The 17,136-nt window shown below is 31.3% G+C and overlaps 1 protein-coding gene across 2 annotated transcripts in view; it reads right to left on the bottom strand.

The window, feature by feature from the left end:
- LOC143048006 (pyridine nucleotide-disulfide oxidoreductase domain-containing protein 1-like) overlaps window positions 1–17,136 on the bottom strand; it is an 85,901-nt gene that overhangs the window by 12,714 nt on the left and 56,051 nt on the right. For both annotated transcript variants that reach the window (XM_076221423.1, XM_076221424.1), the window contains exons 7-10: window positions 11,397–11,557; window positions 10,925–11,016; window positions 2,631–2,745; window positions 329–444 (exon numbers count right to left, since the gene is read on the bottom strand). In XM_076221423.1, the coding sequence (XP_076077538.1) occupies window positions 329–444; window positions 2,631–2,745; window positions 10,925–11,016; window positions 11,397–11,557 (484 nt within the window). The remainder of the gene's footprint in view (window positions 1–328; window positions 445–2,630; window positions 2,746–10,924; window positions 11,017–11,396; window positions 11,558–17,136) is intronic.

Here is a 17,136-nt window from a genome sequence, read left to right as displayed (position 1 = left end):
ACCATAGAGTAAAAAAACAACAGCTTGAAGCCACCAATGGGTCTTAAAAACAGTTGTTTGCCGTCTGTAATATTTGTTTTGTGTTTAATGATTTACATAGATCAGGTTGTTAGAAACATAACAAATCGATTTCATCAATCTTTTTTACTTTTTTAGGGTTTCTCGAACATTACCTGATCAGACAATATTTTGAATTCACCATTTTTGTTTTAGTCTTTAGATGGCAAAAAACAATTGAAAGTTGCCAAAAACTTTGATTTTGGTGAAAGAATTGGCGAAAAAGAAAAATGACAAGGGAAACTCTGTCAACAATACACACTATTTTTACCTGATTACCTGCCAAGAAGGGATCTGTATTAGGTGTAACACCTGTAGCACTAACAATAAAATCACAGCCATAAACTTTGTCATTGGTTAACCGTACATAGACAGGCCAACTTTTATCTGAAATGAACAATGCAAAGACAAAGGTGATTAGACTAGTAAAGCTTCAAGAAAGATTTCTAATTCTCACCATATCATTAACATACTGGAGTGATCTTTCTTTGTACTGTGTGAATCACTAATAATATAACTTGTCAAGAATCAGTTCCCATTAGAACTTCACAGTTCTCATAGATTATTTCTTAAGAAAAAGCTTGTTTGTGAATACCTGCTTACCAAAAGTTATTTTTTTGCACCAAGATTGCAATATTTCAATCCTGATTTATCTAGCTACAAAATGGGGGAACTATTATGCAAGCTTTATGTACATGTTTATGTGCAGTGAATATGGCCTGAGTAGAATAAGAGTTATGTTACTCGAAATCAACAATATACTATATCTTGTACAAGAGTATAAAGCTTTATTTATAGATCCAAATAACTTTTTTTTTTTACTTTTAAAGACATTTGTGTTCCAATTCTTTGAAGAGATGACATCACCTAACCTTCCCATATCACTCTTAGGAAACATAGATCTCTCTATTTGCTTGCCAAAATGGGATAACACAAAACTTTCAAAAGCCTTTTTTTTAAAAACAAAATAAAAGTATATGTAATTATTGAAAGGTAAGAGCTGTACTGATATATATGCAGTAGCTATATGAAATTTAGGTTGAAGTATAGCAACTGATAATATTGTGAAGATCGCATGATTCTCATAACGTCAGGATAATAACTGGACGCTTTCTTTGACTAAATTGTACGTGTATGTTTCTTTTATATGTTTATTAAAGAGACCTGTGTTCTTTCTGTATATGTTTTGACATGAATAATCATTGATATGGTAATACTAATAAATTAACTGACAATAAAACTTTTTTCAAATATTAAGGTTTTCTACCCCAGGAGTGTGCATCATTATTACATAAATGATAGTTGACAGTAACTGATCCTTGAACAATATGGACAAAAATATTTTTTTAAGAGTCTAAAAGAACTCAAATATCAATCAAGTAAGATGAGTCAACAAGCCTTGAAGATAGTCTCCCTTTTAATTATAGAAATCATAGTACAAAATGTATGACAACTGATCTTGTAGAAGATTTTGACAATATGTGTAATATTTCAAGACCAATAAGTCCATAGTTTCTGGTATTCTGATAGTACTGGTAAATGACTTAACTAACTTTATATAAAGTTTCCTCAATTTCAGATTTTACAAATTCTATTAATTAAATGATTTACAACAAGAATGTGTCCCCAGTACACGGATGCCCAATACTATCATTTTCTATGTTTAGTGTACCCTGAAAATGGGGGAAAATTTCTAATTTGGCATTAAAATGAGAAGGATTATATCATAGGGAACATGTTATTAAGTTTCAAGTTGATTGGACTTCAACTTCATCAAAAACTACCTCGACCAAAAACTTTAACCTGAAGCGGGACAGAGAGACGGACGAAGGGATAAACGAACAGACGAACAAATGAACAGACGGATGAACAGACCAGAAAACATAACGCCCATAAATGGGGCATAAAAATATTGACAGGTGCTCTGAGATTCTTAAGTCATGGTTGACTAAATTCACCACAGATAAAACTTTCTGGTACATGAGATTCTAAAGTCATGGTTGACTAAACTCACCACAGATAAAAATTTCTGGTACATGAGATTATTAAGTCATGGTTGATTAACTCACCACAGATAAAACTTTCTGGTACATGAGATTCTAAAGTCATGGTTGACTAAACTCACCATAGATAAAACTTTCTGGTACATGAGATTCTAAAGTCATGGTTGACTAAACTCACCACAGATAAAACTTTCCGGTACATGAGATTCTAAAGTCATGGTTAACTAAACTCACCACAAATAAAACTTTCTGGTACATGAGATTCTAAAGTCATGGTTGACTAAACTCATCACAGATAAAACTTTCCGGTACATGAGATTTTAAAGTCATGGTTGACTAAACTCACCACAGATAAAACTTTCTGGTACATGAGATTCTAAAGTCATGCTTGACTAAACTCACCACAGATAAAACTTTCTGGTACATGAGATTCTAAAGTCATGCTTGACTAAACTCACCACAGATAAAACTTTCTGGTACATGAGATTCTAAAGTCATGCTTGACTAGACTCACCACAGATAAAACTTTCTGGTACATGAGATTCTAAAGTCATGCTTGATTAAACTCACCACAGATAAAACTTTCTGGTACACAAGATTCTGACAGACCAGCTGACTCAAATTCTTCCGGACTTAATAGTCTCTGAATTTCTACTAGATACTCCACATGGACTTGATGGGAGGTCTGTAACACAACATAGATTATATCAATTAAATTTCAGAATGGAACCAGGTGCTCCGCAGGGCGCAGCTTTATACGACCGCAGAGGTCGAACCCTGAACAGTTGGGGCAAGTATGGACAAAACATTCAAGCGTGATACAGCTCTGAATTTGGATTGTGATCAAATTTTTGACATTACATGGTTTTTTTTTACACAAAACAAATGTCAAGATTTTACAAATCAATTAAAGATTTCTTCTTCAAACTTTTTAAATCTAAAATTAAATAGTTGACACAGTATAAGTTTCTGACACAGAATGAATGTGGTCTAATGAACTTAAAAAGTTTTTTTTTCGCCTTTGAGCAATTCACTATGCTGTTGAATATTAATCCTCTCAAAAAAAAATGTTTGAAGAAATTTTCTTTTTATTTATGAAATCTGAAATGAGAAAAATTTAACCCCCCCTTTTTTTTCACATCCCCGTTTCCCTTTTTCCAAAACTGATATCAATTCAAATTTCTAATGGAGTTTGCAACAATAACTACTCTTTTAAATACATCATAAAATATTAAAATGTAAAATAAAGTGCTTGTTATCACTGAATGGTAAAGATTGGTTGGTAGTAAAAGTGAATATACATTGTTTATTGTATAAAACAATAAAAAAAACTTCATCAGCAACATTTTATATTGGCAAATTTCCAATGAAGTTATTTACATAAAGTTATTGGCAAATAAAAATAGAAAATGACATCATAGTCATGTCTGGCAAATGTCCAACATACATTATCTAAAAACATTTTAGATAAGATAAGGTTAAAAAGCTTCATCAGCAACATTTTATATTGGCAAATTTCCAATGAAGTTATTTACATAAAGTTATTGGCAAATAAAAATAGAAAATGACATCATAGTCTTGTCTGGCAAATTTCCAACATATATTATCAACTACTATTTTATACAAAGAAAGATAACTCCAATTGAAAATTAATTGCTATTGCACAATATTGTGCAATTAGATATTTCTTGCTATTGTGCAATACTGTGCAATTAAAAATTTCTTGCTATTGCACAATACTTGATATGGAATCCTGATTTGGACCAACTTGAAAACTGGGCCCATAATCAAAAATCAAAGTACATATTTAGATAAAGCATATCAAATAAGCCCAAGAATTTAATTTTTGTTAAAATCAAACTTAGTTTAATTTTGGACCCTTTGGACCTTAATGTAGACCAATTTGAAAACTGAACCAAAAATTAAGAATCTACATACACAGTTAGATTTGGCATATCAAAGAACCCATTTATTCAATTTTTGATGAAATCAAACAAAGTTTAATTTTGGACCCCCATTTGGACCAACTTGAAAACTAGGCCAATAATTAAAAATCTAAGTACATTTTTAAATTCAGCATATCAAAGAACCCCAAGGATTCAATTTTTGTTAAAATCAAACTAAGTTTAATTTTGGACCCTTTGGACCTTAATGTAGACCAATTTGAAAACGGGACCAAAAATTAAGAATCTACATACATAGTTAGATTCGGCATATCAAAGAACCCCAATTATTCAATTTTTGATGAAATCACACAAAGTTCAATTTTGGACCCTTTGGGCCCCTTATTCCTAAACTGTTAGGACCAAAACTCCCAAAATCAAACCCAACCTTCCTATTATGGTCATAAACCTTGTGTTTAAATTTCATAGATTTCTATTTACTTATACTAAAGTTATGGTGCAAAAACCAAAAAAAAAAGCTTATTTGGGCCCCTTTTTAGCCCCTAATTTATAAACTGTTGTGACCTCAACTCCAAAAATCAATCCCAACCTTCCTTTTGTGGTCATAAACCTTGTGCTAAAATTTCATTGATTTCTATTTACTTATACTAAAGTTATTGTGCGAAAACCAAGAATAATGCTTATTTGGGCCCTTTTTTGGCCCTTAATTCCTAAACTGTTGGAACTAAAACTCCCAAAATCAATCCCAACCTTCCTTTTGTGGTCATAAACCTTGTGTCAAAATTTCATAGATTTCTATTTACTTAAACTAAAGTTATAGTGCGAAAACCAAGAAAATGCTTATTTGGGCCCTTTTTGGCCCCTAATTCCTAAAATGTTGGGACCAAAACTCCCAAAATCAATCCCAACCTTCCTTTTGTGGTCATAAACCTTGTGTTAAAATTTCATTGATTTCTATTCACTTTTACTAAAGTTAGAGTGCGAAAACTAAAAGTATTCGGACAACGAAGACGACGATGACGACGACGAAGCAGACGCCAACGTGATAGCAATATACGACCAAAAAATTTAAATTTTTGCGGTCGTATAAAAAGGGAATATTTCAAAGAGACAACAACTTGACCTAAGAGCAGGTATGTATCTAGGGTTTGCTGTATCTCACACCTTAATTTTTTGTATGTAAGCTTTTCTTAATCTTACCCATTTTTTTGTTTGTGTATTTATTTGAGTAGATTGTATTGGGTAGCTATCTCACTGCCAGCAACATGAAAGTAAAAATTAACTTATTTAGCTAAATATAGGCTTGCTCTTCTGAAAATATTTATTGCGAACCCTATGATAGTTTTCCATAGATTCACCTGCAAGTTACCTGTCGATTTAAACTTTTGACAGTTCTATTGTCCCATCTAACAAATACAACAGGTATTGTTCTCTGTGTAGTTTATTCACTGGGACCTTTAAATTTCTTCCAAGAGAAATATATCACTCATTGATTAATTTACCTGAACAAAAAATTGAACTGTCAATGATGAAAAAATACTTATACATCACTAAGTAAGTACTCACAAAACTGCATGTGGTGTTGTATTTATTCAATACCAATAACTCTTTTTTAATGTGTTCAATATTTATACTGTCAGATTCAAAAATTAAAAGTTGATTTCTGATCAAATATTCAATATTTTTGTGTGTTTGATAAATAAAAATTTGAATATTATTATTTTTAAATTAAGGTCTTCATAAACATAAGTCTATAAATGAACAACAACAAAAACATGTAAATTCATTGGAAAATACTAAAAAATGTGTCTGAAATAAACTTTTTATTATTAAACCAGATTTTATATTGAACAGATTGAAAATATATTAATGATATATTGAATAAATACAATATTGCATACAGTTTATGTGAGTTTATAGAAGTATTTCAATAAAAAAGAAGATAAATTTTTTGGTCAGGTAAATTAATCAATGAGTGATATATTTCTCCTAGAAGAAATTTAAAGGTCCCAGTGAATAAACTACACAGAGAACAATACCTGTTGTATTTGTTAGATGGGACAATAGAACTTACAAAAGTTTAAATAGACAGGTAACTTGCAGGTGAATCTATGGAAAACTAAGATAGGGTTCGCAATAATTTCCTGATCTTTTTCATTAACTGATATCATATCATGTTGCACCAAATATTCTGAGAGTTTTTCTTTTCCTGAAATAGGATTGACTTTTAACAAGTTTTTTAAATCAAGAAGAACCACCTACTTACACATGCTTTCACGTATTGCAGCATGCAGTCGTGGGTCTCACAACCAATTAAAGGACAAGATTTTTTCAATTATAATTCTTACAAGAATATATTACTATCATTTTTTGCTTTACAATTTTTTAACCTTAGAACAGTTAATGAGAAATGTGTACTTAGCAATTTGTTATTATTCCAATTTACTATTGCTTAAATTTAATCCAGCAATGTTCTATGGCACTTATTACTCTGATATGCTCATCAAGTCAGATAAATCTATATATTTATGTATATTTTATCCTAAGAAAATCTGGTATTTCATGTTTTTTTTGGAAACAAAACTATCATTAAGATTACAACGGTTAAAATCATTTTAATCTGACCTTTTAAAATCTGCTTTCAAGCATTAAAACTTGATGACATGGTTGAATATACCTTTTTTTATTTGTTGCATGAAAGTATTGTAGTACTGTAGTAATTCAATGTTCTCATTCAATTACTATGATTAAAATATGAGCAAATAATAAATTTAACTATTAAATAGCAATTTTTCTTTAATCATCAAAATGATACATACAAAACAAATGGATCTACGATTCTATTCATCATTATAATATTCTTGTAAGCTATTATTTTAATGAAATATTTTTAAAGTCCAATAGATGTAATATGTCCAAAGAAGGAACTAAAGCAAAACACAAATATAATTTGAAACTTCTAAATACAATAATACACCAGATATCACTACACCATTTCAAGGGAAATCAGTCAAGAGAAGAAAATTATCATTTCCATGATTTTTTCAATTCATATAGTTGTGATTAGGATTCAAGATGTATAACTGTAGCAAAACACAAATATATAATTTGTAACTTCTAAATACAATAATATGCCAAATTTCACCTAAACATCTTCAAGAAGGTTGGAATATGAAAAGAACATTATAATTTTCATGATATTTTCAAGTCCGATCATAAGTTGTTATTATGGTACAAAGATGTAAATGTAACAAAACACAAATATAATTTATAACTTTTAAATACAATAATTTGTCCAATACCAACTCGTTATCTTCAAGGTAGTCTGAATATGAAAAGAAAATTATCATTTTTATGATTTTTTAACGTCCAATGGAAAAGAGTATAGCAATCAGATAATTGAAACAAACATGTGATATGACAACATTCATTATACACTTATAAGCAAGTACCAGCTCAATATCAACGAAGAAGGTGGGAATTGGAGCAGAAACTAATAATTTATTGAAATTTCTATGTCTTATGTCCATAATTAGGTCGACCAAAACTAAACTCGTAGGTGATCTGTAACTCATCATTATCAGATAATTATAAAACAGATGCTCTTTTCAGTGATGTTTTATAAAAAAAATGCCTCATTTTGTGACCTTCAGAATAATCAAAGAATATAAGCCTTACCTGACAAAAAGTTTTGCACAAGAAGATTTTCCAAATTGGCTAACCCAATATAATTTGAACTATTTCTATTTGTATCCATCTGATAAGTTGAGCCTTTTTCAACTGAATTTTATAGTTCTTTCTCATGTCATACTTTTACACCACTGTCCCAGGTTAAGGGAGGGTTGGGATCCTGCTAACATGTTTAACCCAACCACCTTCTAGATGTATGTGCCTTTCCTAAATCAGGAGTCTGTAATTCAGTGGTTGTAGTTTGTTGATGTGTTACAAATTTGTTTCTTGGTCATTTAGTTTTCTCGTTTGAATTGTTTTACATTTGTCATTTCATGGCCTTTTATAGCTGACTATGCAGTATGGGCTTTGCTCATTGTTGAAGGCTGTAAAGTGTTATTTTTTAAGTTGTTAATTTCTGTGTCATTTGGTCTCTTGTGGAGAGTTGTCTCATTGGCAATCATATCAGATCTTCTTTTATATATATATATAAATTAAGAGATAAATGTGCCATCATTGTGACATTAAATTTGACATTTTTTAATGTGCTGAGATCATCAGATTTTTAGGGCAATCCAAGAGATATAACTTTTATAAAGATGAGCATATTTAAAACTTTTTCTTTCTCAAGGGTTACATCATACTATATTCTCTGTCAAGGATTTAAGACTTCAGCATGTGGGAAGTACCCAGAGGATTTCATCCACGATTGCAGAGAAAATTAACTATCTAAAAAGCTGACCACATTCACTATATGTCATAACTGATTGTAAATTAATCAATAATTTTAATTTAGTTTAAAAAGGTCATAAATTCTCTATAGGTTTGTTGACATTAATTGAAAATAAGACTTTTATTACATATAAAACTTTCTTACACCCTTTAATTTTTATCAATAAATCATGACAAAGAAATTGTATTCTTATATTATCTCATGATTATATATATGTGTAATATAAAAAAATCTTCATTTCACTGCTGAAAATTTACAAGTAATTTTAAGAGTAAATGTGTTCTTTTTTTTTCGCAAGTAATGAGGAAAATGACAGACATGACATTAATAATTTGACTAGACCTTGAATTACCATACAGGTATACATGATAAATTTTACTTATATTTGCCTGCTTTTATAAGCCTAGTCAAACAAAGATTTTCAAATACAATTTTGACATCACAGTTTTGTGTTTAAAAATACTGGTAATAGTCCGTATAAAATCCTCCATGGAATTTATTTTCTTACATACTTGATTTGCATAGGATTTTTTTAATAAAAAAAAATCATTAGGTTTAAAGTATTAATGCATTGTGAAAACGAATATTTCATCAATGAAATTCAAATCAGATATTATCATGAATATCCTTTTCATATTGGATACAATTTTTTTAAAGTATGATGCAGACATTTTGTAGTCAAAACGTTTTAACTGAGGTCCTACACAGGCGTCAAAAGGCGTCATTATGGAGTAAAGGGGGTGGCGTCAAAAAGCGTCATTATGGAGGAAAGGGTTAATCAGTTTCATTGTTGGTGTAGATGAAAACAATAGTAATATTTTCTATTTACTGCCTTACCAAGTCAAATAATGGGCATGCATTAACAATACATTTTATATGATAAGAGTTATCTCCCTCAACACCAGTTTTATAATGCATTCTATAGAATTTGTATCTCATCTGTTAAATGTTCATATAAAAAAGTATGTATGATTTTCAAAAGATTTTTAAATTCTTAATTTCGAAATTAGAAAAAATCATTTGTAGACTTTCAACCTATGAATTACACTTTGTATTATTCTTATTTCTTTTTGTTTTAAAAGATTTTTTTAGTTGTTTCAGTGAGCATACTATTTAGACAGTCGGTTATCATATAATCTGTAGATTATCTGAACATACTGATATATTGGCTCTCAATAATGACTACTCAGTATGTATACAAAAGAAATTTATCCTGTCAAACTTACTTTAAATATAGCTTATACTAACAAAGACCACTGCTCTTTCCTAGATCTTGATATCAATATCATTAACGGAAAGCTTAATACAAAAATTTATGATAAAAGAGATGATTTTTCATTTCCTATCGTTAATTTTCCATTTTTAGATGATGATGTTCCTTTTTCACCATCTTACTGTGTTAACATATCTCAACTTGAACGATTCACTCGTGTATGTAACAATGTTTTAGATTTTAACGAGAGTAATTTATATATTAATGAAAAATTATTACACCAGGGTTTTTTGATATCACAAACTAGTCAAAACATTTACTAAGTTTTATCATCGGTACAAGAACATCATTCGCAAATATAACTCAACATGCAGACTTCTTATATGTTCAGGTATTTCACATCCAATCTTTTATGGTAATATTCTTCACAAAGAACAAATATGTCAGTATTCACCTCAGAAGCTATCAAAACCTTTAAACAGGCTTATTTAAAGAAGAGATATAGTTACGATACTGTTGTCAGGTCATTAAAGATTGCTTATGTCGGCTTTAATATTGATTCACTTATAGGGTCTTTGCATCTGAATTAAACACATTTATTTAAAAACCAGTTGGCATGACAAGGGTTATGTTCTTCTCATATATTTTATGATGGTATAATACTTAACCACTTACGGGAGGGATTGTGCCTGATATTCCTATGATGAAGACATAAGCTTTCAATCAGTTTAATTGAGGTCTGGAGCTGGCATGTCAGTAACTGCTAGTAGTTATTTATGTATTATTGTCATTTTCTATTTTTTTTTGTTACCTCTTCAAACTCAGACTTCTCTTAACTGAATTTTACTGTGCGTATTGTTATGCATTTACTTTTCTACATTGGCGTGAGGTATAGGGAGAGGGTTGAGATATCAAAAAACATTTTTGCGCCTATCCCAAGTCAGGAGCCTCTGGCCTTTGTTAGTCTTGTATGATTTTTAATTTTAGTTTCTTGTGTATAATTAGGATTTTAGTATGACGTCCATTATCACTGAAATAGTATATATATTTGTTTAGGGGCCAGCTGAAGGATGCCTCTTGGTGTGGAGTTTCTCGCTGCATAGAAGACCCATTGGTGACCTTCTGCTGTTGTCCGTTCTATGGTCGGGTTGTTGTCTCTTTGACACAATCCCCATTTCCATTCTCAATTTTATACTGTATATGTACACTTGTCTATTGATAACTGTAAGTCCCCCCCCCCTCCCCCCTCTGGGTGTTGTTTGCCTCTGTATCTTCAGCTTATTGAACTAAAGCTCAAAAGTCTTTTTCTTCATAATTTTTAAGAGGTAAAATAAAACAAACAAACCTGCATTGAACCAGTCATATGTAAATGAGCTGACCAGTCTGGACCAAGAGCTCCTCCTAATTTTGTTGTGGAACTTGCTAAATATTTGTCATCTGAAAAAAATGTAGAACACACTTTTGTGATCATTACTGATGAATTGGGGTCTTATACATGCTATATACTACATGAAATTGAAATGCATGAATTTAAAATATATAATAACAATTGTGTATCTTGTGTACTCCCAAATGGGCTTACCATATCAGAAAACTAGACACGAGATGCTTTGTTTATGCACCTATGTCCTTTAGTTGTGATAGGGTTGGGCTGCCCCCCCCCCCCCCCCCACACACACACACACACACTTTTTTCCATGATCACACATCCCCACTATTTTACCCCCTATATTCCATATCCCAAAGCATGTCATTCCCCAGTCTTTTTTCCACAAAAAAATATTACTTCTTTTAAAAATTATGTGAAAAGTATGTACCTTCAAGAGTGTATTTCAATCTTTTTGAGGGAGCTTCTTCCTTTGATTTGTCTTTATTGAGTGATGAAAGGAAGAATTGAGCTGCACCAGGATCAACAAATGTACTGGATATACTTTTTTGTTTAATGGCCCAGATCACCTCACAACCCTCTACCTCATACCTACAAAATATACAAACAATTGTCAGATCAGTGGTTAAAAACAGTAGTGTGGACACAGAGATATGTCTCGACACTCTCTTGACATAAAATTAAGAAAGACAATCAATGGACAGCAACAATGTTTACTAATTCAAAGTAGCTGGACAATGAACAAGGGGCAGGGCCTTGAAATGGTCAACAAACTGGGATGTACATAGAGCAAACTCCATAGAAAATAGTGTAAGTAGTTCCTATTCAAACTAACTTCAGCAGAAAACAAAACATCAAAAATTGCTATTTAATAGAGAAATATTTTATCAAGACTTCATGGATAAAACTTGAGTCTCCTGAATATCTGACATAATTGAAAACAAGAGTGCACACGCTGAAATGTCTTGCCTTCTTTACTAATCATTGATATTATGTTGATAGTCCTAAATATAAAGCTTTATTACAATTTAAACATAAACTTAAGATTAACCCAGAAAACTAAAAATTGACCACTGAACCATGAAAATGAGGTCAAGGTGAGATGAACTATGCCAGGCACATATGTACAGCTAACAATTCTGCCATATAACAAATATAGTTGACCTATTGCTTAAATTTAAAAAAAAAAACCGGACCAAAACACAAATACTTAACACTGACCAATGAACCATGAAAATGAGGTCAAGGTCAAATTCATTCTGAGCGACTGACATATAGATCATCAAATATTTCCATACACCAAATGTTGTTGACTTATTGCATATAGTATTAGATAAAAAAAAACAAAACTAACCAGGTGCTCCGCAGGGCGCAGCTTTATACGACCGCAGAGGTTGAACCCTGAACAGTTGGGGCAAGTATGGACAAAACATTCAAGCGTGATACAGCTCTGAATTTGGATTGTGATCAAATTTTTGACATTACATGGTTTTTTTTACACAAAACAAATGTCAAGATTTTACAAATCAATTAAAGATTTCTTCTTCAAACTTTTTAAATCTAAAATTAAATAGTTGACACAGCATAGGTTTCTGACACAGAATGAAAGTGGTCTAATGAACTTAAAAGTTTTTTTTTGCCTTTGAGCAATTCACTATGCTGTTGAATATTAATCCTCTCAAAAAAATGTTTGAAGAAATTTTCTTTTTATTTATGAAATCTGAAATGAGAAAAATTTAAACTCCCCCCCCCCCTTTTTTTTCACATCCCCGTTTCCCTTTTTCCAAAACTGATATCAATTCAAATTCCTAATGGAATTTGCAACAATAACTACTCTTTTAAATACATCATAAAATATTAAAATGTAAAATAAAGTGCTTGTTATCACTGAATGGTAAAGATTGGTTGGTAGTAAAAGTGAATATACATTGTTTATTGTATAAAACAATAAAAAAAACTTCATCAGCAACATTTTATATTGGCAAATTTCCAATGAAGTTATTTACATAAAGTTATTGGCAAATAAAAATAGAAAATGACATCATAGTCATGTCTGGCAAATGTCCAACATACATTATCTAAAAACTTTTTAGATAAGATAAGAAACCAGGTGCTCCACAGAGCGCAGCTTTATACGACCGCAGAGGTCGAACCCTGAACAGTTGGGGCAAGTATGGACAAAACATTCAAGCGTGATACAGCTCTGAATTTGGATTGTGATCAAATTTTTGACATTACATGGGTTTTTTTTACACAAAACAAATGTCAAGATTTTACAAATCAATTAAAGATTTCTTCTTCAAACTTATTTAAATCTAAAATTAAATAGTTTACACAGCATAGGTTTCTGGCACAGAATGAATGTGGTCTAATGAACTTAAAAATTTTATTTTGCCTTTGAGCAATTCACTATGCTGTTGAATATTAATCCTCTCAAAAAAATGTTTGAAGAAATTTATTTTTTATTTATGAAATCTGAAATGAGAAAAATTTACCCCCCCCCCCCCGCCCCCCACATTTTTTTTTCTCACATCCCCGTTTCCCTTTTTCCAAAACTGATATCAATTCAAATTTCTAATGGAGTTTGAAACAATAACTACTCTTTTAAATACATCATAAAATATTGAAATGTAAAATAAAGTGCTTGTTATCACTGAATGGTAAAGATTGGTTGGTAGTAAAAGTGAATATACATTGTTTATTGTATAAAACAATAAAAAAAAACTTCATCAGCAACATTTTATATTGGCAAATTTCCAATGAAGTTATTTACATAAAGTTATTGGCAAATAAAAATAGAAAATGACATCATAGTCATGTCTGGCAAATGTCCAACATACATGTACATTATCTAAAAACATTTTAGATAAGATAAGGAAAAAAAGCTTCATCAGCAACATTTTATATTGGCAAATTTCCAATGAAGTTATTTACATAAAGTTATTGGCAAATAAAAATAGAAAATGACATCAGTCATGTCTGGCACCAACATATATTATCAACTACTATTCTATACAAAGAAAGATAACTCCAATTGAAAATTAATTGCTATTGCACAATATTGTGCAATTAGATATTTCTTGCCATTGTGCAATACTGTGCAATTGAAAATTTCTTGCTATTGCACAATACTTGATATGGAATCCTGATTTGGACCAACTTGAAAACTGGGCCCATAATCAAAAATCAAAGTATATGTTTAGATAAAGCATATCAAATAAGCCCAAGAATTTAATTTTTGTTAAAATCAAACTTAGTTTAATTTTGGACCCTTTGGACCTTAATGTAGACCAATTTGAAAACTGGACCAAAAATTAGGAATCTACATACACAGTTAGATTTGGCAGATCAAAGAACCCATTTATTCAATTTTTGATGAAATCAAACAAAGTTTAATTTTGGACCCCCATTTGGACCAACTTGAAAATTAGGCCAATAATTAAAAATCTAAGTATATTTTTAAATTCAGCATATCAAAGAACCCCAAGGATTCAATTTTTGTTAAAATCAAACTAAGTTTAATTTTAGGACCCTTTGGACCTTAATGTAGACCAATTTGAAAACGGGACCAAAAATTAGTAATCTACATACATAGTTAGATTCGGCATATCAAAGAACCCCAATTATTCAATTTTGGATGAAATCACACAAAGTTCAATTTTGGACCCTTTGGGCCCTTATTCCTAAACTGTTGGGACCAAAACTCCCAAAATCAAACCCAACCTTCCTTTTATGGTCATAAACCTTGTGTTTAAATTTCATAGATTTCTATTTACTTATACTAAAGTTATGGTGCAAAAACCAAAAATAATGCTTATTTGGGCCCTTTTTTGGCCCCTTATTCATAAACTGTTGTGACCTCAACTCCAAAAATCAATCCCAACCTTCCTTTTGTGGTCATAAACCTTGTGTTTAAATTTCATTGATTTCTATTTACTTATACTAAAGTTATTGTGCGAAAACCAAGAATAATGCTTATTTGGGCCCTTTTTTGGCCCTTAATTCCTAAACTGTTGAAACCAAAACTCCCAAAATCAATCCCAACCGTCCTTTTGTGGTCATAAACCTTGTGTCAAAATTTCATAGATTTCTATTAACTTAAACTAAAGTTATAGTGCGAAAACCAAGAAAATGCTTATTTGGGCCCTTTTTGGCCCCTAATTCCTAAAATGTTGGGACCAAAACTCCCAAAATCAATCCCAACCTTCCTTTTGTGATCATAAACCTTGTGTTAAAATTTCATTGATTTCTATTCACTTTTACTAAAGTTAGAGTGCGAAAACTAAAAGTATTCGGATGACGACGACGACGACGACGACGCAGGACGACGACGCCAACGTGATAGCAATATACGACCAAAAAATTAAATTTTTGCGGTCGTATAAAAAACTTAACTGACCACTGAACCGTGAAAATGAGTTTTTTTTTTACATTTCTGCTCTGATCAATCATGCTTCAAGATTTCAGATAATCCTTGTAAAGTATTTGTTAACCAATTAAAGTATTAGATAAATGATAAAATCTATAAAAAATTCTAATGGTACCTTTGGGTAATAACAACTCTGACATCAAAACTTGAAGGACATATAACGTATTTTTTACGATTATAAAAAAACTTAATCAATTTGACATTCATAGGCTTATTTTATCGATAAATCTATTTATATATCACAGACAACCCTTCCAAGGACAAATGTCTCACATTCAGATCAGGACAATAAACTTGTGAAATGGGGACAATAGAGATAATCCCAAGGTTATGTTTTATTGTTCTCAACTAGCATGCAACACAATATAAATATCCATCTAATTATTATACAATAGTAGCACCAATTATAAACAGGTCACAGACAACAATTAAATTCCTCTAGATTTTTTATAACATTTTGTCTCATTAAAAATAATGAACCTATTTTTTTTTTGTCATATCTTTTGTGTGCATAAAGTACAGCACTAATCATCCAACATTCAGACAGATTGCACTCCAGCATCTTACAAATTTAGCCAAAAAACATCATCCATATCCATACCCATATGGACAAGTCAAGAGATGTTATGAATACTGTAAATATTACCCTTTTGCCCCTGGCCTAATCAATATTTCAATATCAAAATCAGTTAAAATACAACATCCAAAAATTTATACAATTTTTACAGTTGACTGTACAGCTGACAAAGTGATTGATGTCTCTACAGTTGACAAAGTGATTGATGTCAGTACAGCTGACAAAGTGATTGATGTTTGTACAGTTGACAAAGTGATTGAAGTCAGTACAGCTGACAAAGTGATTGATGTCAGTACAGCAGACAAAGTGATTGATGTCAGTACAGCTGACACAGTGATTGATGTTTGTACAGTTGACAAAGTGATTGATGTCAGTACAGCTGACAAAGTGATTGATGTCAGTACAGCTGACAAAGTGATTGATGTCTGTCCAGCTGACAAGTGATTGATGTCTGTACAGCTGACAAAGTGATTGATGTCTGTACAGCTGACAAAGTGATTGATGTCTGTCCAGCTGACAAAGTGATTGATGTCTGTACAGCTGACAAAGTGATTGATGTCTGTACAGCTGACAAAGTGATTGATGTCTGTACAGCTGACAACATGATTGATGTCTGTACAGCTGACAACATGATTGATGTCTGTACAGCTGACAAAGTGATTGATGTAGTTAAAAAAGTTATTGACGTTTGTACACTTGACAAAGTTATTGATGTCTGTACAGATGACAAAGTTATTGATGTCTGTACAGTTGACAAAGTTATTGATGTCTGTACAGCTGACAAAGTTATTGATGTCTGCACAGTTGACAAAGTTATTGATGTCTGTGTAGTTGACAAAGTAATTGATGTCTGTACAGCTGACAAAGTTACTGATGTCTGTACAGCTGACAAAGTTACTGATGTCTGTACAGCTGACAAAGTTATTGATGTCTGTACAGTTGACAACGTTATTGATGTCTGTACAGCTGACAAAGTTATTGATGTCTGTACAGCTGACAAAGTTATTGATGTCTGTACAGCTGACAAAGTGAATGATGTCTGTACAGTTGACAAAGTGATTGATGTAGTTAAAAAAGTTATTGATGTCTGTACAGTTGACAAAGTTATTGATGTCTGTACAGTTGACATTAATGTCTGTACAGTTGACAAAGTTATTGATGTCT

The sequence above is a fragment of the Mytilus galloprovincialis genome, chromosome 10 (assembly GCF_965363235.1).
Source record: "Mytilus galloprovincialis chromosome 10, xbMytGall1.hap1.1, whole genome shotgun sequence".
Classification (NCBI taxonomy): domain Eukaryota; kingdom Metazoa; phylum Mollusca; class Bivalvia; order Mytilida; family Mytilidae; genus Mytilus; species Mytilus galloprovincialis.
The sequence above is the reverse complement of the archived record's forward strand: the minus strand, read 5'-3'. Positions and strand labels throughout refer to the sequence as shown.